This window comes from Triticum aestivum, chromosome 5B (genome assembly GCF_018294505.1).
Source record: "Triticum aestivum cultivar Chinese Spring chromosome 5B, IWGSC CS RefSeq v2.1, whole genome shotgun sequence".
Classification (NCBI taxonomy): Eukaryota; Viridiplantae; Streptophyta; class Magnoliopsida; order Poales; family Poaceae; genus Triticum; species Triticum aestivum.
Window position 1 is genome coordinate 473,404,205 of NC_057807.1, and position 26,832 is coordinate 473,431,036.

The 26,832-nt window shown below is 52.8% G+C and overlaps 1 protein-coding gene across 2 annotated transcripts; it reads left to right on the forward strand.

Moving 5' to 3' along the window:
- Window positions 1-3,818: 3,818 nt before the first annotated feature.
- On the forward strand, window positions 3,819-6,930 carry LOC123116493 (probable auxin efflux carrier component 5b). 2 transcript variants are annotated; one of them, XM_044537447.1, is made up of 5 exons: window positions 3,819-4,681; window positions 4,786-4,871; window positions 6,115-6,272; window positions 6,400-6,507; window positions 6,618-6,930. In XM_044537447.1, the coding sequence occupies exons 1-4, from the start codon at window positions 3,939-3,941 to the stop codon at window positions 6,478-6,480; spliced, it is 1,068 nt and encodes a 355-aa protein (XP_044393382.1). In that variant the 5' UTR covers window positions 3,819-3,938; the 3' UTR covers window positions 6,481-6,507; window positions 6,618-6,930. The 2 variants fall into 2 exon arrangements, with proteins under 2 accessions (XP_044393382.1, XP_044393381.1); XM_044537446.1 differs by having other exon boundaries at window positions 6,400-6,476.
- Window positions 6,931-26,832: the final 19,902 nt, after the last annotated feature.

The window sequence follows — 26,832 nt, forward strand, 5'->3', positions numbered from 1 at the left end:
GTAGAGGTAACTCTTTTTGTTGTATCCATCCTCTGCTCATATATATGCAGTGTGGGAGGGAGGGAGAGGGAGAAGTTCATCGAGTAGGCACGCCTTTCTAAGACTTGCACATTGTGAAATACTACATCCGTCCCATGTTAGTTGTCGTTCAAACGGATGTATCGAGCACCGACATACGTCGGCGACAACTAATATGGGACAGAGGGTGTATAACCCACCTGTGTGGGCGACCTTTTGAGGAAGGGAGGGGTAAAGAAGTTCATAGTGACACACTGAGGTGTTTTGGCTCCCAGGCTCATCTGCACCCGTGCTGAATAAACAAATCAAAACAAAAACTACAAAAATTCAAAAAATTCTTTTTTTGGCATGGTAGATAATTTGATGCGTGATGTCCGCTCCAAATTTCAATTCATTTGGATATCTGAGTAGCTCTCGGAAAAAAAGACAAATTTGGGGTTTATTAAAAAGTTTATTGTTCATATAATGTTCTGACCTAATTTGTCTTTTTTGCCGAGAGCTACTCAAATGTCCAAATGCTTTAAAATTTGGAGCGCACCTCATGCATCAAATTATCTGCCTTGCACAAAAAAATATTTTTTTTGAATTTTTTCAGTTTTAATGAATTGTTTCTTGACCGGGTGCAGATGAGCCTTGGCTCAGAATTTGATATTCGCACAGTTGAAAAGATCAAGAACACATTGCCGTGAAGAGCATGTTGTTCAATATAACAAATACTACACAATTATGTGTTTGGAGTTCTTAGGGGTGAGGGGGGCTGCAAGGGGGGTTGTGAGCTGGATGCACAATTGTCAGCGGTGACAAGCTTAGATTGGGGATCTGAAGAGGTGCATATGCATGATACACTCCAACGCACGGGAAAATACCTTGATTTGTTACAAGTGTGAGTAATCTCATTTGAATATAGTGCGATCCATTCCATAGATTTGTACTCACTTTATTGTTCGGCATAGTTGAATTGTCTGTGTCCAAAATGCATGTGATTTTATTTTGTATGGTTACACTAGATGCCACTACACAATTACAACTTATAATAACTGGTTCTTTTAGAATTGTAAATGGAAGTACATACTGATTTTAGCTTCTAGGAAAATGTTTGTAGTTTCCCCTTCAATCTGAATCCCGTGAAGTGGAGAGTTCACCAGAGTCCGTGGAAGAAATCTACATGCCATCATGAGGAAAGAGGGAATAACCCGATATGCGACACCGAAGAGTGTAAATTGCAGTTCTATTTTCTTCTTCAAACATGTCTTTTTTTTTTGGGGACCAATTTAATTACCTTGTCCAATGACTCAATATGTTTAACAATGGGAGTTTAGAGGATTAGTTAGTAGATTTAAGCCCAGTGAGTCGATATAATTAAAAATGGGGGTTTGGAAGATTAATTAGTAGATTTAGTGTTCATCGTTTACAACCTATAGAGACTGAATGAATGAAACAATATATTATTAGTTTATGCGGCAATGTGACCACCATGATGTTCAATTTACCTAAAAATACATCGTAAGTGATACCACAAACATTGTGTATCCTTCTAAATTATACATATATATTAAAAATATTTTTTCTCATATATGCGTTGCACGTGCAAGCTTACTAGTACTACTGAGGAAAGAAAAGCTTAAAAACACTCAACTGACGGTGCGGGTGTCAACCTCTTCCTCCTTTTTTCGGGCGCGACATGTTGTGGGGCTCACCTACCGCTACCTCATTCGAGCCTTATCGCCATTGTTGGCCCTGTTGCAAGCAGTGTCACCACCGTGCTCGCGCATCCGTGCATTGGGGCGACGGGAGAAGAAGCAGCGACATCCTTCTTTGCGTTGACTGTTCCGATGACCAATTTGCGTCTAGATCATGAAGAATCGGAACAATGTGATACTGCTGTCTCTCGAACACGGCGCATCAGAAATTTTGGCGACACTTGCAAGATATTTGTCGGGTGTACAAATGTACCAAGGAAACACACTTGACACTCACGTGTGTACGTGTGGTGTCTATATGTACTGATTGCGTCTCTCTCGCTGCAAGTCTTGGAATTGTCTAGGACGGCGGCCGATCCCAGCAATATTTCCTTTGCATGGCTTCGCTGTGGAAACTCAGGTCGTGGCATCAACCATTTCCGCTCAGACACCGGATCAGCACTGGCGATCACGATCCACGGTCTCCGCCGCAGTGGCCAATGAATCCGAAGGATCTTGCATGACATGTTTGTCTCCCACGGATAATTGTGGCCCGTCTCACATAACCAAATCTCAACCAATTAATCCTAACCATCCTGTAAAACTCCGTATGTCTAGCATTGCTCTTGTCTCCCCTGACCCTGAGCCACTGAGACCGCGTGTCTCAGAAGCGAAAATAGTTTGTACTCTTGGATAGCTCGTAACTTGCTCTATGCCATTTTTTTTTCTATCTACTTGCGGTTTTCATTCTAAAATTTAAGAACATTCATCTACCGTGTAAAAAATTCAAATTCGAATTGGATCTGCACATCAAGGAAAAAAGAGAGTGAATTTCTACATTTAATTTGCTATAGCTCGGTTGCCAATGTTTCAACTAAAATATAGTCGGCTTTATACACAAGAGGTAGACACCGATGCGGAGCCATCGGTGACGCAGCAGCAGTGATGCGGTGGGACCGAGGAAGGAAGTCCGGCCTGACGTGGCCAAGTCGGCATGCCATGTCATCATCATTAAACTTGAACTTAGTAAAGAATGAGAATAAATTACACCCATCGCCCATATGAGACATAGGCGGAAACCTAGCTCCATGTGAGAATTGAAATGAAAAGGGCAGGAAAACAAGAAGTAAAATGGTCATGCTTTCATGATACCAGACAAGTAGGATTGGTTAAACCCTGTGGATCTAGCTGTAATGGATTGGGAGGCAAAATGTAAATGTGTCTTGATTGAATAGTAAAAGAGGTGAAGAGTTAGGAGGCTCGGCGAGATGGTGGACAGAAGGGGCTGCACTCTACATCGACTGTATTGATCTTGGGATGGAGACTGATGATGTTCAGTTTACACATTGCTTGCGGGAAGCCAATGGGACTGCTCATGAGTTAGCTAAATGTTGTTACGAGAACCATATATCTTGTACTTGAGTAGATGTTCCTCCCTCATTTGTTCTCGGATCTCTCCTAAACGATGTAAGCATTTTCTTCAAAAAATAAATTAGCTAAAAAACAGATGAAGAGTTGCACTACCTTAAGGCAATGGCGCGCACTGCCTCCATCCGAGTTTGTATGTCAGGCAATGATTTTTTGGTGTTCAGTTTGACTAAAGAAAATTGTACAATTCTTGAAATAGGACGAAGAATCATAGATATTGTAAAGTAATTATTATTATAAGTATTGCACATCTAAGTCCCATATCATTGATCTTACGGGGAGATTCGTGTAGGTATTTTCTTTTTTCTTTTTTTTCTTTTTATGCTTGATTAAGTCACTTATATGTGCAATAACTATGACCCCTAGACACAGTGCTGACATTGTATTTATGTTAACAAAGTTAACTATAGGTGGTATCTCTAGTAGTAATACTCTACCAGTGAGTGGCCGGAGAACTAATTGTACTGAAACGACCCGGTGATCATCATATTCTAGTGTCTAGTGTCCCTGTTTGAAGGAAAACAATATTGCTTGATATTTCTGACCGAGACAATCTGGCTAACTAACTAACCAAGGTTACAAACTTGGTATACAATATACTCTATCACTATTGATGTTGGTATGAAAGGTGCATAAGTGGCATCATTGTCGATGTCGATAGTTGAATTCCTGCTAGTTAAATGAAGCGATCGATCGAGGAGGGAATGGCAGGCAGCTCGTCGCATTTGTCCAACTCCACTTGGTTATTCCTCGGTACCTAGACCAAAGAGCACCAAACCACGAGTGTGCTAGCTAGCTAGCTAGGTGGCCGAGATGATAGGGTGGGGGGACGTGTACAAGGTGGTGTCCGCCATGGCGCCGCTCTACTTCGCCCTCGGCCTCGGCTACGCCTCCGTGCGGTGGTGGAAGTTCTTCACCCGCGACCAGTGCGACGCCGTGAACCGCCTCGTCATCTACTTCGCGCTCCCCTTCTTCGCCTTCGACTTCAACGCCCATGCCGGCACGTTCGCCGCAGGGTACCGCGTCCTGGCCGCCGACGCCGTCGCCAAGCTCGTCGTCGTGCTCGCGCTCGCTGGGTGGGTCGCGTACTGCCGGTGGCGGCATTGGATCCGTGCCCCCAAGGCACCACCCGCGAGCTCGGCGTGGCCGGGCCCCTCCTGGTCGTGGTGCATCACCGGCTACTCGCTGGGCACGCTCAACAACGGGCTCTTCGTGGGCGTGCCGCTGCTGGACGCCATGTACGGCAAGTGGGCGCGCGACATCGTCGTGCAGCTGTCGGTGCTGCAGGCCGTCGTGTGGCTCCCGCTGCTGGTGGTGGTGTTCGAGGCGAGGCAGGCCTGGCTGGAGGCGACGTCGGCGCCGGCGCGCGACGGCGGCGCGCGCGAAGAAGGCGATCAGGCGGCGCTGGGGAGCGACGACGGGGACGGCCGGAAGACGGCGACGACGGGGTGCGCGTTCTGGGCGCGGCTGCTGCGGACGGTTGGGGTCAAGGTCGGCGGGAACCCGAACGTGTACGCGAGCCTCCTTGGGGTTCTGTGGTCTTCCGTGGCAAACAGGTTCGACACAGCAGCTGTAGCGATTTTTCTCTCACGAGAAGCACTACGTACAGTAGCATTTTCTGATTAATATCCATCTGCTACGTGTTTGCAATGATGTGTAGGTGGCACCTGGAGATGCCAGACATTATAGATGGCTCGATTTCGATCATGTCAAGGACCGGCCTTGGGATCGGAATGTTTAACACGGGTACGTACTACTAACAACGGAAGTCTTGGGTTTTGGTACCCACATCCTACGGCAACTTGTCATGGTAGTGTTGGGTGCTCGATCACACTGCCGTACATTCTCTCCCTGGTGTGTCATGACCCATGAGCCCATAGAAACATCTTTTTAAAGCTAAACTTGTCATGCTTTTCGTGGCAACTCATATTTTGGCCAACTTTGCCATGAGCTTAGGCCAAAAAGTGGCGCAAGACCAAAAGGCCCGAACTGACTAACCAACTAGTTGTTACTACTCCCTTCGATCCATATTACCTGTCGTTCAAACGGGTGTATTTAGCAATATGGATCGGAGGGAGTACTTAGATTCTAGTCCTTTAAAAGGTAATTAACAAAATCCACAATCAAAATTTTTATTTCTTACAAAATACGCATAGCAGCTGAACTTGCTTCACAAAATATTAACATCGCAGAATCCATGCGAAAATTCGTAGGGGCGCGCACCTGCCCTACCCTTCCCGGCCACCCGATTGCCTCACGAACGCAAGTAGTTGGATCTCACAAAGGAAAACATAGTTTTAAGTTTCGATCTTTGAATCTAAGGATTTTGCATCTGAAACTTGCGATTTTCTCTATCGTTCGTATCAAGTTTTAAAGTCGAAACTTAAAGTGAGTTTTTTTGTACAAAATTGTGATTTTGTGGGTCGCATGTACTAAGTTTCAAAGGTTGAAATTTAACATTTTTTAAACTGCTCAAAATGGCTCTTATTTGAAGGTCATCGTCAAGAGAAACATGAATATCAAAACATAATTTAGTTTAGATTTTTTGTTCAAAAGATATGAAAGATTGAAAAATTGAAGCCAAAAGAAAAAGCATGTGCGAGGGACTCGGTGCCCTGCACCTGCGTGCCACAAATCCTCTCCTAGAATCCATGGTGTATTATATTTCAACCTTCAAAAGGATGATGCAGCTGACGAGGGTGACGGGGCATATCAAATCATACCATTTTTTCTCAAATTTAATAACATTTCATTTATAATATGACTAAAAAATAGTAGTACACGTATTTTGCTGGACAAATGCAAAGATAGTATCACATATAGAGTACACTAGTAGTGGCCAAAGTTCCAAACATTACCGCACACAATAGTGGACCTTATATTTCAGAAATGAGAGAGTAAATAGTAATGAATATAATTCAAAACAGTATAGATCGAAGAGAAACTAAGTGACTTATCATGAATGGCATATCTGGCGGTTGTATTGTAGGCCTGTTCATAGGTCTACAGGACAAGCTCGTCGTGTGCCGGCCTGGACTTACGGCGTTGGGCATGGCGATGAGGTTCGTCGCTGCTCCGGCAGCCACCGCGGTCGGAGCGCTACTTTTGGGACTGCGTGGTGACCTTTTGCGTGTTGCCATCTTACAGGTAACCGTACATAAGTTTACAGGTTACAGGCTTACAACTAATGCAAATGTCGTTTCCTTCCTTTTTTTGGCTAATTGAGCCAAGCATCCAGATCAATGGTAGTAACTCATTTTCTTCCTGTTGGTAGGCTGCACTGCCTCAGTCTGTCGGAGCATTTATCTTCGCGCTAGAGTATGACCTGCACGCTGATGTACTCAGTACCGTGTAAGTAAACTGCAAATGTGACCGTGTCATGGTGATTACAGTCCTCCATTAACTGTTTGTGCATATCGACCACATTGTTCTTCTCCGAAGAGGAAGATAACATCGTAAGCTATAACTGCTCTTTCCTTATTTTTTTTTCAGGGTAATAGTCGGCACGCTGGCTTCGCTGCCTGTGATAATCACATATTATATTGTTTTAGGGCTCTTGTGAATACGTTATATGTTCCCCTTCTATTTTATTTTGGGGATTTGTTATGTATGTGTGCCCACAATACAAGATGTACCAACTTCTCAATGTTTACTTCAACAAGAATTGCCCGTGCTTGGGCCGTTCTTCTCCTTGGGCAATGCCATCATGACTAACACTGTTAATATCAAATAGTAATAGTTACATCGTCCGCAAGTGTATCTAGTAAAAGCTACGTGGTTTAATGATTCATTGATCCAACTACAAGAATCACTAGCGATAAAACTAAACCAAGCTATCTTATGTGAGGCTCCATTCGCCTTCCTTGGACAAATGCTCAAAGTCGATCGACCATTGCCATTATCGCAAAAAAATTTGCATATATAGTTGTTCCTATAATACACAATCTCTAGTTTGCAAAATAGGTCTCAACCACTCCCATAGGATTGGATTCAACCTGAACTGCATCGCTTTGAATTTAGTTCTCTAGCATCAAGCGGTGTCTCATGGCCATTGCTTCTATCATTGACACACTCGAAAGATGATGTAAAACTTGCATGCAACAGCAAAAAAAAATGATGACATTCATGTTATATGTGCCACTTTGGAATAACAATAAACCAATGGAGTACTAATTGAAGGGAACAAATTCCACACCCCCGTTCATAATTACTCACCACTGCCACTTGTTTGACTAGATGATATCCCACAAGTTGCTGCAGGAACTTTGTTTAGACACATGCTTAAAAATTGCTACAGAAAACTATAAAACTAATGAAAAAGCAAATCTAGTACTTACTTCGTTCCAAAATATAAGTCTTTTTAAAGATTCCAATGCGGACTAAATACGGAGAAAAATGAGTGAATCTACACTAAGATATGTCTATATACATCCGTATGTAATTCCTTTTGGAATCTCTAGAAAGACTTATATTTAGGAACGGAGGGAGTAGTAGCTTGGGTTTATATATTAAAACAACACAACATATTAAGCATGTGACAAAATGTTGTATAAAAGGAGAAATTGTTTTCAGATTGAAATTAACAAAAGAAAAACGAAACATGAACTACATAGATTTGCTCCTAGTGTCCAACACATATATCATCCATAACCACACAAGAAAATGCAATTTTTTAACTTATGACTGACCTGTGCTATTGTTCATGTGGCTATTGGAAATATGCCCTAGAAGCAATAATAAAGTGGTTATTATTATATTTTCTTGTTCATGATAATCTTTTATTATCCGTGCTATAATTATATTGACTGGAAACTCAAATACATGTGTGGATACATAGACAACAACATGTCCCTAGTGAGCCTCTACCGGACTAGCTCGTTGATCAAAGATGGCTATGGTTTCCTAGCCATAGACATGAGTTGTCATTTGATAACGGGATCATATCATTAGGAGAATGATGTGAAGGAAAAGACCAAAACTATAAGCGTAGCATAGGATCGTATCAAGTTTATTGCTATCATTTTCTGCATGTCAAGTATCTGTTCCTATGACCATGAGGTCATGCAACTCACTGACACCGGAGGAGTACCTTGTGTGTATCAAACGTCGCAACGTAACTGGATAACTATAAAGATGCTCTACAGGTATCTCCGAGGGTGTCTGTTGAGTTGGCATGGATCAAGACTGAGATTTGTCACTCCGTATGACATATAGGTATATCAGGGCCCACTCGTTAATACAACATCACAATGAGCTTGCAAGCAATGCGACTAAGGAGTTAGCCACATGATCTTGTATTACAGAATGAGTAAAGAGACTTGCCAATAACAAGATTGAACTAGGTATGGAGATACCGACGATCAAATCTCGGGCAAGTAACATACCGATGGATAAAGGGAACTGCATACAGGATTAGCTGAATCCTTGGCATCAAGGTTCGGCCGATAAAGATCTTCGTAGAATATGTAGGAACCAATATGGACATCCAGGTCCCGCTATTTGTTATTGACTGTAGGCGTATCTCGGTCATGTCTACATAGTTCTCGAACCCGTAGGGTCTACACACTTAACGTTTGGTGACGATACAAGTACAGTTGAGTTATTGTGTTGGTGACCGAAGGTTGTTTGGAGTCCTGGATGAGATCCTGGACATGGCGAGGAACTCCGTAATGGCCCGGAGGTGAAGATTGATATATAGGATGAAGGGAATCGGATTCCGAAAATGTTCCGGGAGGTACCGGGTTATCGCTGGAAGACCAAAAAGGGCTTCGAAGGGCCCCAACAAGTGTTAAGGGGCCCTCTGTTTTGGGTACCGCTCGAAATTTCGTGATCCCGAGCGGTTACCGCGTTTACCGCTACCCCACGGAAAACACTCGTACCGAGCAAAAAAAATCGAGTTTTTTTAAATTTGAATTCAAACGATCACCATGGGTTAAATAAGCGGCATCTCTCATGTAGCAACAGTTCTTGCAATGACGTAGTGGCAAAGGCATGCTTTATGGAGCAGCGAGTCGCGGGTTCGAGTCTTTCCTTCTTCTGTTTTTCTTTCTTTTTTAGAATGCGAAAGAAAAAAAACTGACAGAGTTGAAAAATTCTGGGAGAGGCAGGGGTCGAACTCGATACCTCTGCCCCAAGCGGCATTGGTGGGTGCGTGTGAACAGCCACTACGCTGGGAGGAAGGTTGACATATAACAGTTAAAGGTTTATCTATATCAACTTTGAAATATTTGAATTCAAAATTTGTTTTTAAATTTCGTTCGAATTTTTTCCGGTATTTCGTGGTTACCGTGGGAACCGTAAATTTCGGTGCCCATCGAAAAAAAAAGCTCGCTTGGGATCCAAAACCTTGAAGGGGCCTCATGGGCCAAGGGAAGGGGGCACACCAGCCCACAAGGGGCTGGGCACCACCCTCACCTCAGCCGACTCGGCCAACGGGTGGAGGCGGCCACCTAGGGCCGGCGCCCCACATGGCTTGGGGCCAAGCCACCCTAGGGTTGCCCTAGGGGCGCCCCATCGGTGCTCGTTGCCCCCCCTAGGGGAAACCCTAGGGCGTCCCACCCCTCCTCCCTTCCCCCTATATATATAGGTGGAGAGGGAGGGCAGCCGCACCCATCATTGCCACGGCACTGCCCTTCCTCTCCCTCGCAGATACTCTTCTTCTCCGCTAGGCTTGGCGAAGCCCTACTGAGTTTTCTCCATCACCACCACCACCATGTTGTCGTGCTGCCGGAGAACTCGAGCTACTACTTCACCATTGCTCGCTGGATCAAGGAGGTGAAGGCGTCATCAAGCCATACGTGTGTTGAACGCGGAGGTGCCGTCCGTTCGGCACTTGATCGGGAGTTCGTGGACGAATCATAGTTGGATCGCGAGGACGTTCGACTACATCAACCGCGTTTTTCAACGCTTCTGCTTAGTGATCTATAAGGGTATGTAGATTCAATCTCTCCTCTCATAGATGTTCATCTCTTAGATTGATCTTGGTGAGCGTAGGAAATTTTTTGTTTCCCATGCAACATTCCCCAACAGTGGCATGGTTGCATGGATTTTTTTAGCAAAGTATCTAGGCTTTATTTATCATTTAGAATGTTTATAGGTATTACATGTGTATCATGAGGATGCCTAACCACATGTGCCGTCCAACGGGAAGGAGGGCACCATACCTAGCTAATTTATGAGCTTCAATATTCGAAGCCCTAGATTCAAAATCAAAACTACAGGAACTAAAGACAGTCGAAGTCTCTCTGATCTCTCTGATGATACCCCCATAGTTCCCACCCACTCCTAGGTGGATATGTGACACGACTTGTTTGCAATCCGAAGAAATAAGTAAATGTTGCATGCCCAAGTCTTGCGCCAGAGAAAGGCCCTCGCAACAAGCGATCGCTTCAAGATTCGTAGGCTAGACAAGTCCCTGAATAACCAGGATCGATGACCCCAGGTAGCTTCCGTCCCTGTCACGACATATGGCGGCAATTGTTCCAACTTGATGGTCTCAACAGAAACGCCCGCATCAACGTTGATTTTAACTGATCCCTCACGAGGAGGAAGCCAGATTCTTGCTGGAACAATGCCAAGTGCTGTTATCACATGTGGCTCGTCAACTTTGTCCAATTGATCTAGCTCGGAGATAAACCGTGTAACAAAAATATGTGCGGACAACGGGCTTTGGTTTATTCCCTCGTGTATGAGCTTTCTTCGTGCATACCAAATAGCCCAAAGGGTAACAGTCATCCGAGTTAATTCTTGATGACTAAGAACTTTCATCATCGAAAAAGGCCAACTTCTCGCAGAAGGCTCTGTTGCAGCGATGTACTCCCTCTGTCCGAAAATACTTATCATCAAAATGAATAAAAAAAGATGTATCTAGAACTAAAATACGTCTAGACACATCCGCTTCTAACCGTTTTGATGACAAATATTTTCGGACGGAGGGAGTATACTCCTAAATCATGGTCTATCAAAGCCCACACGCAGCGAGCCATGTTGCACTCCAGCAAGCTATGTCTCCAAGAATCAGTTGCACCGCACACCGAGCACACATCGTCGTGGACATGTTTCTACGTTTCCTTACATCTTCTGGTAGCCACAATCATTCTATATGCCGGCCGGACTGAGAACACGCCATTCTTTTCAATGTTCCACGCCCAGAAATCATCTATGTTGCGGGTGCATATTGGAATCTGTTGTATGGATGTGGCATCATATGGTAAGAAAATTTGCTCAATTAATGGATATTTCCAGCACGCATTAACTGAGTCAATCAACACAGACACAATCTGCTGCGGGTAAGCAATCAAAGACACAATAGGCCGCATGTTTTCTTTCCTGGGAATCCAATTACTGTCCCATATTCGTGTTGTCTCTCCATTACAAATCCGCCTAATTAGAGTCATTTTACGGTGCATCCGGACGATATGGATCGTCCATCGGAGCGAATTCGACGGTCCAGATCCGATGCAATACGCTGATGTCACATGTATTATATCAGACCCCGATGGGCATTTTCGGGAGAAAAAATATTTCGAACTGATCTGATTTTCCCTCCCAAATATTTCGAGGTATTCTCGGTACGAATTTCAGGGCTTTTTTCGGTTCGGTTTTTATCCCGTTCTTATTCCTCGCCGCCGCTAGGGTTTTATCCCGTTCTTATTCCTCGTCGCGGCCCCTCCCTGCCTCGTCGCTGGCAGGATCTAGCCGCGCGTCGCGGCCCCTCCCTCCCTCGTCGCCGGCAGGATCTAGCCGCGCGTCGCGGCCCCTCCCTTCCTCCACCCCAACTCCCTCGCGATCTCGCACCACCTTTTCAACGAACACTAGAGATGGCCCACTGCCCTCCACGCGGCGGCCACCGGCGAAGAGTCGGCGCCATCCCACCTCCCAGTCCTCCATGCGGGTCCTCCAATTGGTTGTTAATTTGTGTCCTCTACATATCATTTCTCAGCCATGGCTACAACTTTGATCTGGCCATGCATTATGGATCATGTTCTGCGGGACTAGATGAAGCCGGCCGCCGACCTCGACGGCCAGCCCCATTCGTCCAGCCCCGACTGCATGATCTGCGAACGTTCAATCGTTGCATTCAACATGTATTCTTTCAATTTGGCTGATAGGTGAGATTTGGAGATCAATAGAGATGATAAGCTATTAATTTTAGAATATACTATAAACAATTCATAGCTTATGTTGCTCAATATTTATGATGCTCGCTTCTTCTTGTGCAATTGCTGGACTGGGATCAATAGACTTGGCATGTGTTTTATATGAAAAATTAGATTCACATGGGATATCCACCTTTTTAAGATTGTTGTTAATTCTTATTATGATGTTTTAGCCTTGTTAAAGGGAGAGTAATGGTCCTCGCAAAAAGCAGAGACAAAGGAATGAGCATTTCATTCTTCCATATGTTGCATTTCATTCTTCCGTGTTTAGTTATGTCCAATATTTGTTACATGCACACACTTGACAAGGTTAGTACAAGTAGTAATTTTTCCTCTGTTTTGCAGGGCTATGACAGAACATGCTATGTGATTCCCTGAGGCAGGATGGATGTACCATGGCCACACCACTGTGCTTGTCGGGGGTTGGGTGCGACATATGCCAATGGATGGCTTATCATGGTGGGAGCAAGTAGAACGTCGCCGGTGCCTGGAAGCGGGATAAGGCGTAGACACGAACGCCGGCGTACTTTACCCAGGTTCGGGGCTCTCCTAGGAGATAACACCCCTAGTCCTGCTCTGCGAGGTCTCCGCATGATCACTAAGGCACAAGTGATACAATGGTGCTCCTCGAGCTGTATGCTAGAGGCAGAAAGAGGCAAGGCTAGCTCTCTTCCTGCTCCAGGGGGTGGCTAGTTCTAATGGGGTGCAACCCTTTGCATGGGTGGCCTGGAGGGGGTTTATATAGGCCTACCCCCCAGGAGTACAATGGTAATCTGGCCGGCTGCTGGGCCCGGCTGTCAGTGTCTTCAGCCTCCGGCTTCTCCGCCGACCGCTGGGGCCCGCCGCCTGGTTGGTGGCTGTTCACTATAGCCGTGTTGTTGGTGACGGGGGCTTGGTCATCCTAGCGTGGCTACAGTCCCGCCGCCTGGTGGGAGGACACTGTAGCCACACCTGGTCTTATCATCTTAATGGCGTGCTCGCCTCGGGACGAGGGACGACCGCCTGCTGGGGGCCGGCCACTCTCTAATCCGCCTGGTTGAGCTTTCGCCGTCTTCCTTGGGGTCACTGCCCGATAGGGCCCGCCTCTGGCAGGCCGTACCGACAGGCCGTCGTGGGGAACAGGGCTCCGCCTGCCCGAAGCGACGTCAGGGTAGATACGGCACAGTGCTCCGTCGTGCGGAGATCTCCGTCTGTACGGAGCACTATAGCCACGCCTGTCTCGAATGTGTGAGGCGTCGTTCCTTACTGTAGCCATGCTTTGACTTGTACTCTCGATGGGAGCTCGGCCACCCTGTAGTCGTGGGGTGGCCGCCTGCCCGTTGCCGCCCTATCTGGAAGGCGGCCGCCAGGAACCGTCCACTCGGAGCGCCGTAGTCTTGGGTCACCCGCCCTCTGGCAGCCGGCAGCTGAGCCAGCCGGCCCCAGAGGGCGGAGTTTTAGCTTGGGGCTCAGCTAGGCGGAGCTGGCCCAAAGTCTTGATAAATCTAGGGACTCGGGTGAGCCTACTCGTGGCCCATTACTCCGACAATAGTCCCCGAAGCCGGTGATGCGTCGTGGTCGAGGGGCCGCGAAGTCTCAACGGCTTCCCCCCTCACCGAGCTTTGGGAGAATGTCGATCCGTCTTGCGGCTAACCGTCTGTTCAAGCCGGCCTCGCCCAGGCGGAGCTATATGGTTGATTTTGAACTTCAAGGCGGGAAACAGGTGGCGTGCCTGTTAAGCTTCCCAGGCAGCCGCCCGCCACGGACGCGCCACGCGGCGCATGTCAGCCTGGCAAGCCTGCCACCCCATGTTTTGGACGGGACATGACACCGGGCCGGGCCCACCACTACCACGCTTCGGCAACCGGGCGGATTCACTGCGCCGGAGGGGGCGATTGCCATTCCCACGACCATTCACGACGGGGTAAATGTGCGCGGGAGACGGGGGGTCGTGGGGACGTGGGCGCAGTTAATCCCACGACCCCACGTCCCGCCCCCTCGGCTACATAGCCCAGACACTATAAGTAGGGAGGGGGGAGAGGTGCGGCAAAGCTCCTGTGTCCCCTCCCACTCTTCTTCTCCTCTCAGCCTCCGCTGTTGCTGCCGTAGCACCGCCGCCGTTGCTCGTCGCCGACGCGTCTCTCCTCTCTGCGCCGCCAGCCGGAGCCATGGGCGACTGGGATGGATCGACCGTGATCAAGGATCACATCACCTTCCTCCACGACACGTGCCGGATGCCCAGCGCGGCCTTCGTCAAGGCGCGGGTGCCGCCGGAGACGAAGATCTCGCCGGCACCGCAGGAAGGCGAGTGGGTCGTCTTTCGCTCGCATTTCCTGCGGGGCTTCGGCCTCCCGGCGAGCGACTTCTTCCGCACCCTCCTCAACTTCTACAACCTTCAACCTCACCACCTCACGCCCAACGCCGTGACCTTACTCTCCGCCTTCGTCCCGGCTTGCGAGGGCTACCTTGGCATCCTCCCCACAATCGAGCTGTGGGGAGCATTCTTCTATGGGAAGCTCGACACCTCCGCCAAGGAGACGGCGACCGAGTGCGGGGGCTTCATCGCCATGCGCCGGGTGGCGAAGCGGAACGCCTTCCCCGTCATCAAGCTGGCGCAGTCGGTGAAGATGTGACAGCAGTCCTATTTCTACGTCGAGAATGTGGACCCTGCTGCCGACTTCCTCAACCTGCCGGCCTACGAGGCCGCCCCCCCTACCGGAGCTCGCGTCTCCTGGAAGTACAAGCCGAAGCCGGTGTCGACGAATGCGGCGGCCGCCATCGGCCGACTCTGAGTGCTCCAAGAGTCGGAGGGCCTCGTGGCCTCCGACCTTCTCGTCGCCTTCATGGAGCGCCGGGTCCTCCTGCTCCAGAGCCGCCCTCATCCGATCTTCCGGATGGGCGGACACCGCGACCCATGCCGGCTATGCACGAACGAAATGCCGTCTGCTGAAGTTTCGCAGATGGTAAACAAGATCTCCTACCTCAAGATGTCGGAGAAGGAGTGGCGGTACGGGAAGCCGCCGTACTCTCGCCACAACCCGCCTCCTGCTGTAAGTTTCTTCTTTTTGTCCTTTGAACTGCTTCCTTCTGCCTCGTTTCTCTTCATGACTCAATTCCTTCTTGGTTGCGGATTTATATGTCCAAGGCTACGGCCGCCCTCCTAGGGCCGGGTGATAACCTCCAGGCGGACAGGGCGGAGAGTGATTTGGACGACCCCGACTTGGGGGCGGCTGCCTTGGTCAACGATGCGACAGGCGGCGATGGCAGGGCGGACGGCGGTAGTGGAGCAGGCGGCTCCGAGGGAGGCGGTGGCGTGGAGGCCTGGCCTGACGATGACGAAGATGAAGACGAGCCGCGCCCTGCCCGGAGCTCCACCACCACCGGCGCCGGCCCCTCTTCTGGGCCGGCCACCCCAGGCGGCAAGCGCAAGCGGAAACAGGGCTCGACCCTGTTCGGCAGCGCCCCAAAGAAGCCCAAGAACCCGGCCGCGGCGACCAGGCGGAAAGAAACCGCGGCCAGGGCGACCCAATATTAGAGGCAGCTGAAGGTGCCAGTTATGGTGTCGGCGTAAGCATCATTCCCTTACTCCTTGTATTTTCATCAATTTGGCGTGAAAGCCTTCTGACTTGTCTTCTTGTTTCAGGGCCCCGCTAACGCTCGAGAAGTCGAGCGCCGGCTTGGTCCTCAGGTCGGCAGCGACCTCCTCGACCAGTCGGCGCATCGACCCGGCCGCCGACCTCCGGGAGGCGACAAAGCGGAATGTGCGGGAGGCGCGCGATGAGGCGGAGGCCGACCGCCTGGCCAAGGAGCAGGCGGCCTTGTCCGCCGCGTTTGCTGATAGGGCGCAGGCGCAGGCGGAAGCCCAGGCCGCAGAGAAGGAGCGGCTCGCGGAGGCCGCCCGCCGCCAAGAGCCGCTACTCGTGGCCCCCCTGAACACCACGTCGCCTCCGCCTGATTTCGAGGTGACGGCTGGAGGAGCCGGCGACGACTACCCGATCCGTGAGCAGGGGGCGGCGACGTAGCCATGCCGGACGTCTTTGTGCCGCCGCCCCCGCCCCTGCCGCCTCTGCCAACCAGCAAGCCGCGGGACGAGCAGCTGGTGGCGCCGCCGGTGCCGCCAGTCGACAATACGGTGGTGACGGTCCTGGTTCCTTTGGTCCACATCCCCACGCGCCGCTATCTGGAGAAGGCGGCCTCAGCACCGCGGCCGCAGGAGACCGGCGCCACGAGCTCGTCGGCCCCCTACACCGAGGCGACCAGCACCGCGCCCGTGGGGTGGATACGTGAAGGCGGGACAGGCGCCCTGAACCAGGCGTCTCTTGTCGTCCAGGCCAGGCTTTGGACGGAGGCAGAGGCGCTCAAGCACTACAATGAGGCTTACTTGGACTTGCGCACCGCCATTCGGGTAAGTTGTCCTTGGGTTTTTTCTTCGAATGATCTTCTTTGCTTCTCTCGTGGGGGCGCGCAAGCGCACCCACTAGGTGTAGTCCCCAAGTTCCGGGCCGGCTGCTGAGCAGGCGGGTCGGAACTTTATCTTGCAATTGTTCGACTGTTGATTTCATCTGATGCCTCCGCTGCAGGATTATCACAATCTCCACGCGACTGCCTCCAACTCCAAGGTTCGGGAGCTGGAGGCACAGACGGCCCATCTGGCCGAAAGCCGATGTAAGTTTCTGTCCTCTTTCTTCGCGGGGGCGCACTGGCGCACCCGCGGGCTGTAGTCCCCGAGGTTCGGGCCGACTGCCGAGCAGTCGGGCCGAATCTCCTCAGTTGTCTTTTTTCCTTGTCGACTACTTCTTTTCCGCGGGGGCGCGCTGGCGTGCCCGCGGGCTGCAGTCTCCGAGGTTCGGGCTGATTGCTGAGCAGTCGGGCCGAATCTCCTCGGTTATTTCTTTCCTTTGTCTTGTCCGCTTGACTGATGCCTTCTTCTTTTCTTTCTTCTTCAGAGGCCAATGCGACCTACAGCAGCAGCTGGGCGAAGCCAAGACCGCCCTGCGTGGCAAGGAGGCGGAGTGCAGCAAGTTGGCGAAGGAGTGGGACCGCCTGGTCGCCCAACTTGCCGAACAGGCGGAAACCCTCAAGGCGGCCCAGCAAAAGGTGGAGACGGCGGAGACCAGCCTCCTTACCGAGTTTGAGCTCGAGCGCTCTGCCTGGGTCGACAAGGAAGCCCAGGTGATGGCCTGCTTCAGCAGCATCGAAGACTTGGTCGTTGGTAAGCCCTATTCTCTTAGTTTCTTGCTTTGAGTTATTAGCCCTTGCTCATAGCCTTGGCCTTTTTCTTCTTCTGCCCGAACAGACTTCTTCCGGGCCATTCTGCAGCCGCGACCCAGATGATCGAGGCCCAGCGCGAGGAACAAAGGGCAGAGGGTGTGAAGATCGCCGCTGATGCCCCCCGGACCCTTGGTGAACAGGTCTCAGCATTCAGGCCCGACTTCGGCCTGCTCACCGCTTGCTGCGCCGCCTGCAACGCACCGGAGCCCAGGCGGTCTCCGCCCTCTGGCCAGGCTTGCTGGCTCCATGTACCCCAAGTCGGACTGCCGACTGGCTGGAGGTGGCGGCCGGCCGCCTGGAGGCCTAGAAGGGCTCAGCAGCCCGGGCGGGAGCGCGCCGGACCTTGGAATTCGTCAAGGCGTGGTACCCTGGGCTAGATCTAGCCCAGCTAGCCACGTTCCGGCTGGAGGCGCAGGAGGAGCTGGCGGCGGTGGAAGCTGAACTTGTCAACAGGGCGGCGGTGATCGCTGACTTCACCGACACCAGTGTCTTCATCTCGGAGGTGGTCGAGGAAGGCGGCGAAGCTCCGCACGAATGGCTTGGGCTAAACCCAGAAGACAACGAAGATTCTGCTGAAGTCATCGACTCCAGCGACGAAGGGGAAGACGGGGAGGAGGAAGGAGAGGAGGAGGAGGAGGAAGACAAGGAGAGCAACATCAACATGCCGGAGGTCGGGGCGGACGGTCAGCCCCAACCCGACCGGGCCTTGAGCAACGAGCCACGCATCGAGGTGCCGCCAGATGCTGGAGGCGTTCAAGTGGGGGCGGACCCGCCGCCCGTTCCTCCGACGGACGCCACCGACTCCGTCCTCTAGCACTCCAACGCCCCGCCTGCCACCGGTGACTCCTCCGTCCAGATGGAGCCGCTTGCTGCGCCAGGTGGTGCGGCCGACTCCGGCGTCCAGCCGGAGTCCTTGGCCACACCATCCGGCGTCGTCCAGCCGGATCCTTCTGCTATGCCAGGCGGTGCCGCCCAGCCGGAGCCTTCTGTTACACTAACCAGCACCGCCCGGCCGGAGCCTTCTGCTGCTCCTTAGGGTTTTATCTGCTTTCTGTTTGCTGCTCTGAACATTTTGTTAAATTCGCGCAATTCCATCCTCGGGGTGTATATCAAAACTCTGTTTGAATGCTAGCCAGAGGCCTTTATCCATGTAAAATATTTTATTACAGCCTATGCTTTGCTTTGTCGACTTCCATCTTTCCTTGCATTTTTACTCCTTGGTTTTTTCCTTTGCCGCCCTCCCTTGACTATCCTCTTGCCAGCCAAACAGCCGCTCCGCGGACTGCGGCTTAGGTTGAGTACTTAGTCGTTTGTAGGAGGGCTAGTACTTAGCCATTCGGGGTGTTGGCAATGAAAGGTAGGAGTCGGCTGGCCGGTTGCTCTGCAGCCGATCAAAAAAGGTGAAATGACGGCCTCTGCTATATGCATTTTGTCCTTAGTCATTTTTCGTGTAGGCACCAGTTTGGGACCCCCGCTCGCCGTACAGTCGCTCTACGAGCTGCTGCTTCTGGCAAGGGAAGTGTCTGGTGCCAGCACACTACTTGTTCGGCTACAGGAGGTGGCATATAGCAGAAGGCGGCGTGCTTCCGGGCCGACTGGTCGAACCTGGTGCCAGGCGGAAAAAGCTACACATACTCATGGCATAATTCTTATCATATAGATAAAAGAGGGCAGTCCCCCGAGCTCTTCTCGGGGGACTCGGAGTCTTTATACATAGTACAAAAGGTAGCATGATACATACTGCTTTCAACTGTAAAACCTTCGGAGGAGGTTTGCATTCCATGGCCTCTCCGTTTCTTTGCCTGAATCATCTCTCTTGCATGCTCTGGGCTTCTGGGCATCGATCAGATAGTAGGCATCGTTGCCCAACACCTTACTGATGATAAAAGGGCCTTCCCAAGGTGCCGAGAGCTTGTGCTGTCTGGCTGTTCTCTGGATCAGTCGGAGCACAAGGTCTCCCTCCAGGAAGGATCTTGGCTTCACCTTGCGGTTGTAGTATCGGCGCAGACTCTGCTGGTAGATGGCCGACCTGCTGAGTGCCAACAGCCGGCCTTCCTCCAGCAAGTCGACGCCGTCTTCTCGTGCTTCCTTGGCATCCGCCTCGGTGTACATGGTGACTCTTGGGGAATCGAACTCAATATCCGTCGGGATGACGGCTTCGACACCATAGACGAGGAAGAAGGGCGTGAAGCCCGTTGACTTGTTTGGAGTTGTGCGCATGCTCCAGAGGACGGCCGGCAGCTTGTCGAGCCAGCAGCTGGCCGAACGCTCCAGAGGCTCGACCAGTCGGGGCTTGAGGCCGGACAAAATGAGGCCGTTTGCATGCTCTACTTGGCCATTTGACTGTGGGTGGGCAACGGATGCTAAGTCCAGGCGGATGCCCTGCGTTGCACAGAAACGAGCCAAGGCTCCTTTGGCGAAGTTGGTGCCGTTGTCGGTGACGATGCTGTGTGGGATGCCGTATCGCGTGGTGATGTCGGCGATGAAGGTCACAGCAGTCGGCCCATTCAGCTTCTTGATTGGTTTTGCCTCTATCCACTTGGTAAACTTGTCCACCGCAACCAGCAAGTGAGTCATGCCACCGCGGGCCATCTTGAATGGTCCCACCATATCCAGTCCCCACACAGCAAAGGGCCAGGCTATGAGAATGGTCTTGAGTGCAGAAGCCGGCAGGGGTGGCTTGGAGCGGAACCGCTGGCACCCTTGACACTTATGAACTAGCTCTTTGGCCTCTTCCAGGGCAGTCAGCCAGAAGAACCCGTGGCGGAAAGCTTTGGTCACAAGTGATCTTGAAGCCGCGTGGTGGCCGCACTCGCCCTGGTGGATATCTCTAAGTATTGCTTGGCCTTGGTCCGACTCCACACACCGCTGATAAACTCATGTGACGCTTCTTCGCACCAGCTCTTTGTTGACTATGGTATAAGTTGCAGCTCGCCTTTGTACTTGTCGGGCTAAGATTTCATCAGTTCGCAGCTCCTTGTTCACCAAGAACTTGAGGATCGGCTGAGCCCATGAGGGCGCCGCAATTTCTTCGACTGCGACCACTGCAACCTGTATGAGGGCGGTTGGGCTGGGAGGCGGCGGGTTGGCAGCTGCTTCCGCCTGCTGTGCTGAAGAAGTCCCCGGGCCGGGCTCCGAAGTCCCCGGGCCGGGTGCGGCTGTGGCAGTCCCCTGGCCGCCTGTCGAAACCCCCGTGCCGGCCTCTGGGGTCGCCAAGTCGGATCCTACTGCTTCGGGGGGGGGGGGCACAAAGATGGAGTCTGAATCAGGAGACGGCTTGACAGACGGCTTCAGAAGGCGGCGTAGGGCAACGCCGGCTGGTATTGCTTGTCGGGTGGAGCCAATCTGTGCCAAGGCATCTACTTGCTTGTTGTCATTCCTTGGCACGTGAAGGAACTCGCACCCATCAAAGTATCCGCTGAGTTGCTACACGAGGAAACGGTAGCTCGCCATGTTTGCATCCTTGGCGTCCCAGTCGCCTGATGACTGCTGGACCACCAAGTCGGAGTCACCATAGCACAGGATCCGGTGAATACCGAGTTCCTTGGCAAGCCGGAGCCTGTGTATGAGTGCCTCATATTCTGCTACGTTGTTGGAGGCGGCGAAGTGGACTTGCAGTACGTATTTAAGCTTATCGCCCTTGGGAGAGGTAAGGACGACGCCGGCTCCCAAACCAATGCGCATTTTTGAACCATCAAAATGCATCCGCCAATGAGTGGAGTCTGGTGCAGGCGGCAAATATTGGGTCTCGGCCCAATCGACGAGAAAGTCGGCCAACACTTGTGATTTGATGGCGGTACGAGGCTGGTAGTAGATGGTGTAAGGGGCCAGATCAATAGCCCATTTGGCCACTCGGGCAGAGTCATCCCGACTTCCAATGATCTCAGCAAGCAGGGCTGTGCAGACGACAGTTATGGGGTGCTCTTGAAAGTAAGGCTTCAGCTTCTTGGCGGCAAAATGCACGCCGTAACACATCTTCTGGTAGTGGGGGTAGTTTTGCTTGGAGGCGGACAATACTTCGCTCAAGTAATACACCGGTCTCTGGACCGGCAATGCTTTGTCCTTCTCCTTGCGCTCTACTACCATGACTATGCTAACAACCCGACTGGTGGCTGCAACGTAGAGGAGCATGGGCTCCTTCTCAGTCGGAGCCGCCATGACAGGCGGGGTTGCCAACATCTTCTTGAGTTGGAGAAATGCTTCGTCTGCCTTGTCGTTCCACTCGAAAAAAGTGGTCTTCTTCATGAGTTGGTACAGGGGAAGAGCCTTCTCGCCCAGCCGGCTGATGAATCGGCTGACTGACGCCAGGCAGCCGGTGAATTTCTGCATGTCCAGCAGTCGGGTGGGCACCTTCATCATCTCAATTGCCTTGATCTTCACAGGATTGCACTCTATGCCGCACTCTGAGACCAGGAAACCGAGAAGCTAGCCGGCTGGTACTCCAAAGACACATTTCTTCGGGTTGAGCTTAATCTGGAATCGGCGCAGGTTTTCAAAGGTCTCCTTGAGGTCCTCTAGCAGAGTGCCACGCTTCTCCGTCTTCACCACCACATCATCCACATATACATGGGCATTTCTGCCGAGTTGCTTGAGGAGGCATTTCTGCATGCAACGCTGAAACGTGGCGCCGGCGTTTCTCAAGCCGAACGTCATGGTCAGGTAGCAGAAGGCTCCGAACGGCGTGATGAAGGCGGTCTTCAGCCTATCATCCGGGTTCAGCTTTATCTGGTGATAATCTGAGTATGCATCCAGAAAACTCAGCAGCTCGCATCCGGCTGTGGAGTCTATCACTTGATCAATCCTTGGCAGAGCAAAGGGATCTTTGGGGCAGGCTTTGTTGAGGCTGGTGTAGTCAATGCACATGCACCACTGCTTGTTCTTCTTCAATACTAGGACTGGGTTGGCCAGCCACTCTGGGAAGAATACTTCCATGATGAATCCGACTGCTAGGAGTCGGGCTATCTCTTCTCCAACAACTCTTCTCTTCTCTTTTGACAGGCAGCGCAAGGGCTGCCTGACCGGCTTGGCGTCAGGTCGGACGTGTAGCTTGTGCTCGGCGGAATCCGTCGGAACACCCAGCATGTCCTTGGGGGACCATGCGAATATGTCCCGATTCTCACGGAGGAAATCAACGAGGTCACCTTCCTATTTGCTGCCAAGGCCTGTGCCTATGACAGCGTGCCTCTCCGGGTGCTCCGGGTCCAAGGGTATTTTCTTCATTTCCTTGGCCGGCTTGAACGAGCCCTCAGCCTCCGACTCCTGGGGTGTGGGTGACATTTCCGGCTGCTTGCCTGCCAACACCACCACCCGGTCTAGGAGCCGCTTCTCGGCTGCAATCACGAGGGACTCGGCCAGCCGGCTGCTATCTGCTGCGCAAGCGATCGACTTCTTGTAGTCTCCGGCCACTGTCAGGATCCCCTTGGTACTCGGCATCTTCATATTGAGGTAGGCGTAGTGGGGGACTACCATGAATTTGGCCAGAGCAGGCCGGCCTAGCAGTGCATGGTGGGGGCTCTAAAGGTCCACCACTTCAAACCAAACTGGCTCTCGGCGAAAGTGATTCTTGTCTCCGAAGAGGACATCAATCTGGGTCTTGCCGATTGGTGAGCAGGAAAGGCCAGGGACTATGCCATGGAATACAGTCCGACTAGGGACGAGCTACTTCTGCTTGATTCCCAACTTCTCCATTGTATCGCGGTACAGGATGTTGATGCTGCTGCCGCCATCTATCAAGACTCTGGAGAAACGGGCTGCTCGCCTCTCCATTGCAAGGGTCGCTTCTAGGACCAGGGCGTACGAACCAGGGGAAGGCATCACTTCTGGGTGGTCGGCCCTGCTCCAACTGATAGGCTTCTCGGACCAATGCATGAACTCTAGAGTGTTGGAGGCCACTGCTTGCACTTCTTGTTGTTGTTGCCGTCTGCTGCGTCTGTCATCGGCCACGCTGGTGAACACAACATAAGCTCCGTGTTCCTCCGGGTACTCGTCTTGTAAGGCGCCGACTGGTCGGGCCGCCGGCTGCTGGGGCTGAGGAGGCGGTGGTCCGGCAGGCGGAGGAGGCAGGAGTCCATTTCCCTTGGCAATTCTGGTGAGCCAGTGACACTTCCGAGTGGTGTGTTTGGAGGGCTTCGCGCCGCTGTGGAATTTGCAGGGTGCATCTAAGGTTTGCTCGTAAGAGAAGGCGGGCAACCAATTAGACTTGCCGCCCTTCTGCCGCTTGGGGGCTGGCTGCCCTTCTGGCTGCTGATCCTCGACCGTCGCCACCTGCCGGCTTGTGGAAGCCGGCTGGGTGGCCTTTCGCTTGTTATCACCTAGTTGCTGTCGCCGACTGGTGTCACCAGCCGGAGTCCGAGGTGCCTGAGGTGCCACCTTGCCGGACGCGTCAACCAGGATTTCCGCCTTCATGGAGGAGTCGGCCGTGGCGTGCTTGTCGGCGATGACCAGCAGCTCATCGAGGGTCTCGGGCTCGTCACAGAGGAGTCAATGCTTGAGGAGGGCGCCCTCTCGGCACCCGACAGTAAAGTACTCGATTGCCTGCACCTCGTGCACGCCTTCGCAGGAATTGTGCAGCTCGGTCCAACGTGTGAGGTAGTCGTGAGTTGAGTCCATGGGCCCTTGGACGCATAAGGAGAGCTGTCGGGGCTTAGGGGCCCGCTTGTAAGTGCTGGTGAAGTTGCGGATGAAGACCTCGGTGAAATCAACCCAGCTGTTGATGCTGCGGGGCTTCAGGCTGTTGAGCCACATCCGGGCAGTGCCTTGAAGCATGAGCGGGACGTACTTCATAGCAACGCGCTTGTTGCCGTTTGCTATGCTGACGGCTGTGGAGTAGTTGACCAGCCAGTCCTCTGGCTTCACGGAGCCGGTGTATTTGGGCATGTCTCGTGGGAGGGTGAACCCCTTGGGGAAGGGCTCATCGCGGATTCAGGGACCGAAGCAGGGCGGGCCCAACGCATCTTCTTCTTCAAGCGCCAGGGATCGGTTGAGACGATCAATCCGGTGGCGAGCATCATTCTATCCGACTCCCTCTCGGCGGCCAAGGCGGTCGCCGAGTGTCGGGTGCGTGATAGGAGGCGGAGTGGGGTATCTCGCTCCACGAGGCAGGGGAGGCGGCAGGTCGCCTCGCTGCTCTACTGCACGAGGGCGACCTTCCTCGTCCCACTCGATGGAGATGCGTGTTCGACTACGGCTAGCAGCCGGCTCATTGCCCTTTCCTCCGCGGGCGCCACCAGTCGGTGTCCGGGAGGTCGCCCCATGATCTCGGCGTGGGGGCGGCTCGTTGTTTCGTCCGGCTGGGTCTTCATCGCGGCAGGCGGCCTCGTGTTGTGCGGCAGCCGCGTCCAAGAGCTGTTGGACTCGCTCCTTCATGTGGCGGAGTTCGTCGCCGTCGTACTTGTTCAACTCATCCATTACCGCATGGGCAGCCCGGATGTTCTCTGCACGCGTGGCGTAGACGGGGTGCTCCGCCCCGAACATGGTGGCGATGGTCGCGCCACGCTGTCGAACTGTGCCGAGGCGGCTTGGCCCCTCAGGAGCCGGCGTGCCGCCTACGGCCTGGTCCATCTCGCGCCGATAGGCGTCCGACAACCGGCGCATGCTGGCAAGGCAGCCAGCACTCTCGATAAGCTGGAGGCGGTGTGCCTCCAGCACCTTAGCATCCGCGCCCTCGAGAATGGGCGCCGTGAGGTCGCGCAGGGTGACCTCGAGGGGATCTTGAGCACGCCCGTCCGAGTGCTCCTCGCTGTTGATGACGAGCACCTCCGTGACGGTGCTCCCGCCGCTGTACTCGCGAGGAGGCGGCTCGTCGTAGACTACCACGTTGGTGGGAAACGCGTCGAGCGACGCCGTGTCAGAGTAGACGATCATCAGATCGGTCGAGCTGACGGACTCCAGGTCCACAGCAGGCTCGCTGGCGACATGGAGCTGGTCGAGGAGGCTGACAAGGCGGCTCTCAGGGCAGCTTGTGCCCGCGTCGGAGGCCGGCTCGTCGAAGAGGTCGATCTCGCCGACGAGGTCAGCGAGGCAACTCGCCGCGCGGGCGATCTCCGTGCCATGCAGCACGTCGAGGCTGACGCCGTCGGGCGTGCTGGGCTGGCTTCACTCGCCAGGAAGGAACAGGGTTCCCGTCTAGAGCAGATCTCCAGGAGACGGTGCACCTCGCCCCACGGTGGGTGCCAAATGTCGGGGGTTGTGTGCGACATATGCCAATGGATGGCTTATCATGGTGGGAGCGAGTAGAACGTCGCCGGTGCCTAGAAGCGGGATAAGGCGTAGACAGGAATGCCGGCGTACTTTACCGAGGTTCGGGGCTCTCCTAGGAGATAACACCCCTAGTCCTGCTCTGCAAGGTCTCCGCATGAGCACTAAGGAACAAGTGATACAATGGTGCTCCTCGAGCTGTATGCTAGAGGCCGAAAGAGGCAAGGCTAGCTCTCTTCCTGCTCCAGGGGGTGGCTAGTTCTAATGGGGTGCAACCCTTTGCATGGGTGGCCTGGGGGGTTTATATAGGCCTACCCCCCAGGGGTACAATGGTAATCTGGCCGTCTGCTGGGCCCGGCTGTCAGTGTCTTCAGCCTCCGGCTTCTCCGCTGACCGCTAGGGCCCGCCGCCGGGTGGGCCCCACCAACTGGTTGGTGGCTGTTCACTGTAGCCGTGTTGTTGGTGACGGGGGCTTGGTCATCCTAGCATGGCTACCGTCCCGCCGCCTGGTGGGAGGACACTGTAGCCACACCTGGTCTTATCAGCTTAATGACGTGCTCGCCTCGGGACGAGGGACGGCCGCCTGCTGGGGGCCGACCACTCTCTAATCCGCCTGGTTGAGCTTCGGCCGTCTTCCTTGGGGTCACTGCCCGATAGGGCCCGCCTCTGGCAGGCCTTACCGACAGGCCGTCGTGGGGAACAGGGCTCCGCCTTCCCGGAGCGACGTCAGGGTAGATACAACATAGTGCTCCGTCGTGCGGAGATCTCCGTCTGTACGGAGCACTGTAGCCACGCCTATCTCGAATGTGTGAGGCGTCATTCCTCACTATAGCCATGCTTTGACTTGTACTCTCGATGGGAGCTCGGCCGCCCTGTAGTCGTGGGGTGGCCGCCTGCCCGTTGCCGCCCTCTCTGGAAGGCAGCCGCCAGGAACCGGCCACTCGAAGCGCCGTAGTCTTGGGTCACCCACCCTCTGGCAGCCGGCCGCTGAGCCAGCCGGCCCCAGAGGGCGGAGTTTCGGCTTGGGGCTCAGCTAGGTGGAGCTGGCCCAAAGTCTTGATAAATCTAGGGACTCGGGTGAGCCTACCCATGTCCCATTACTC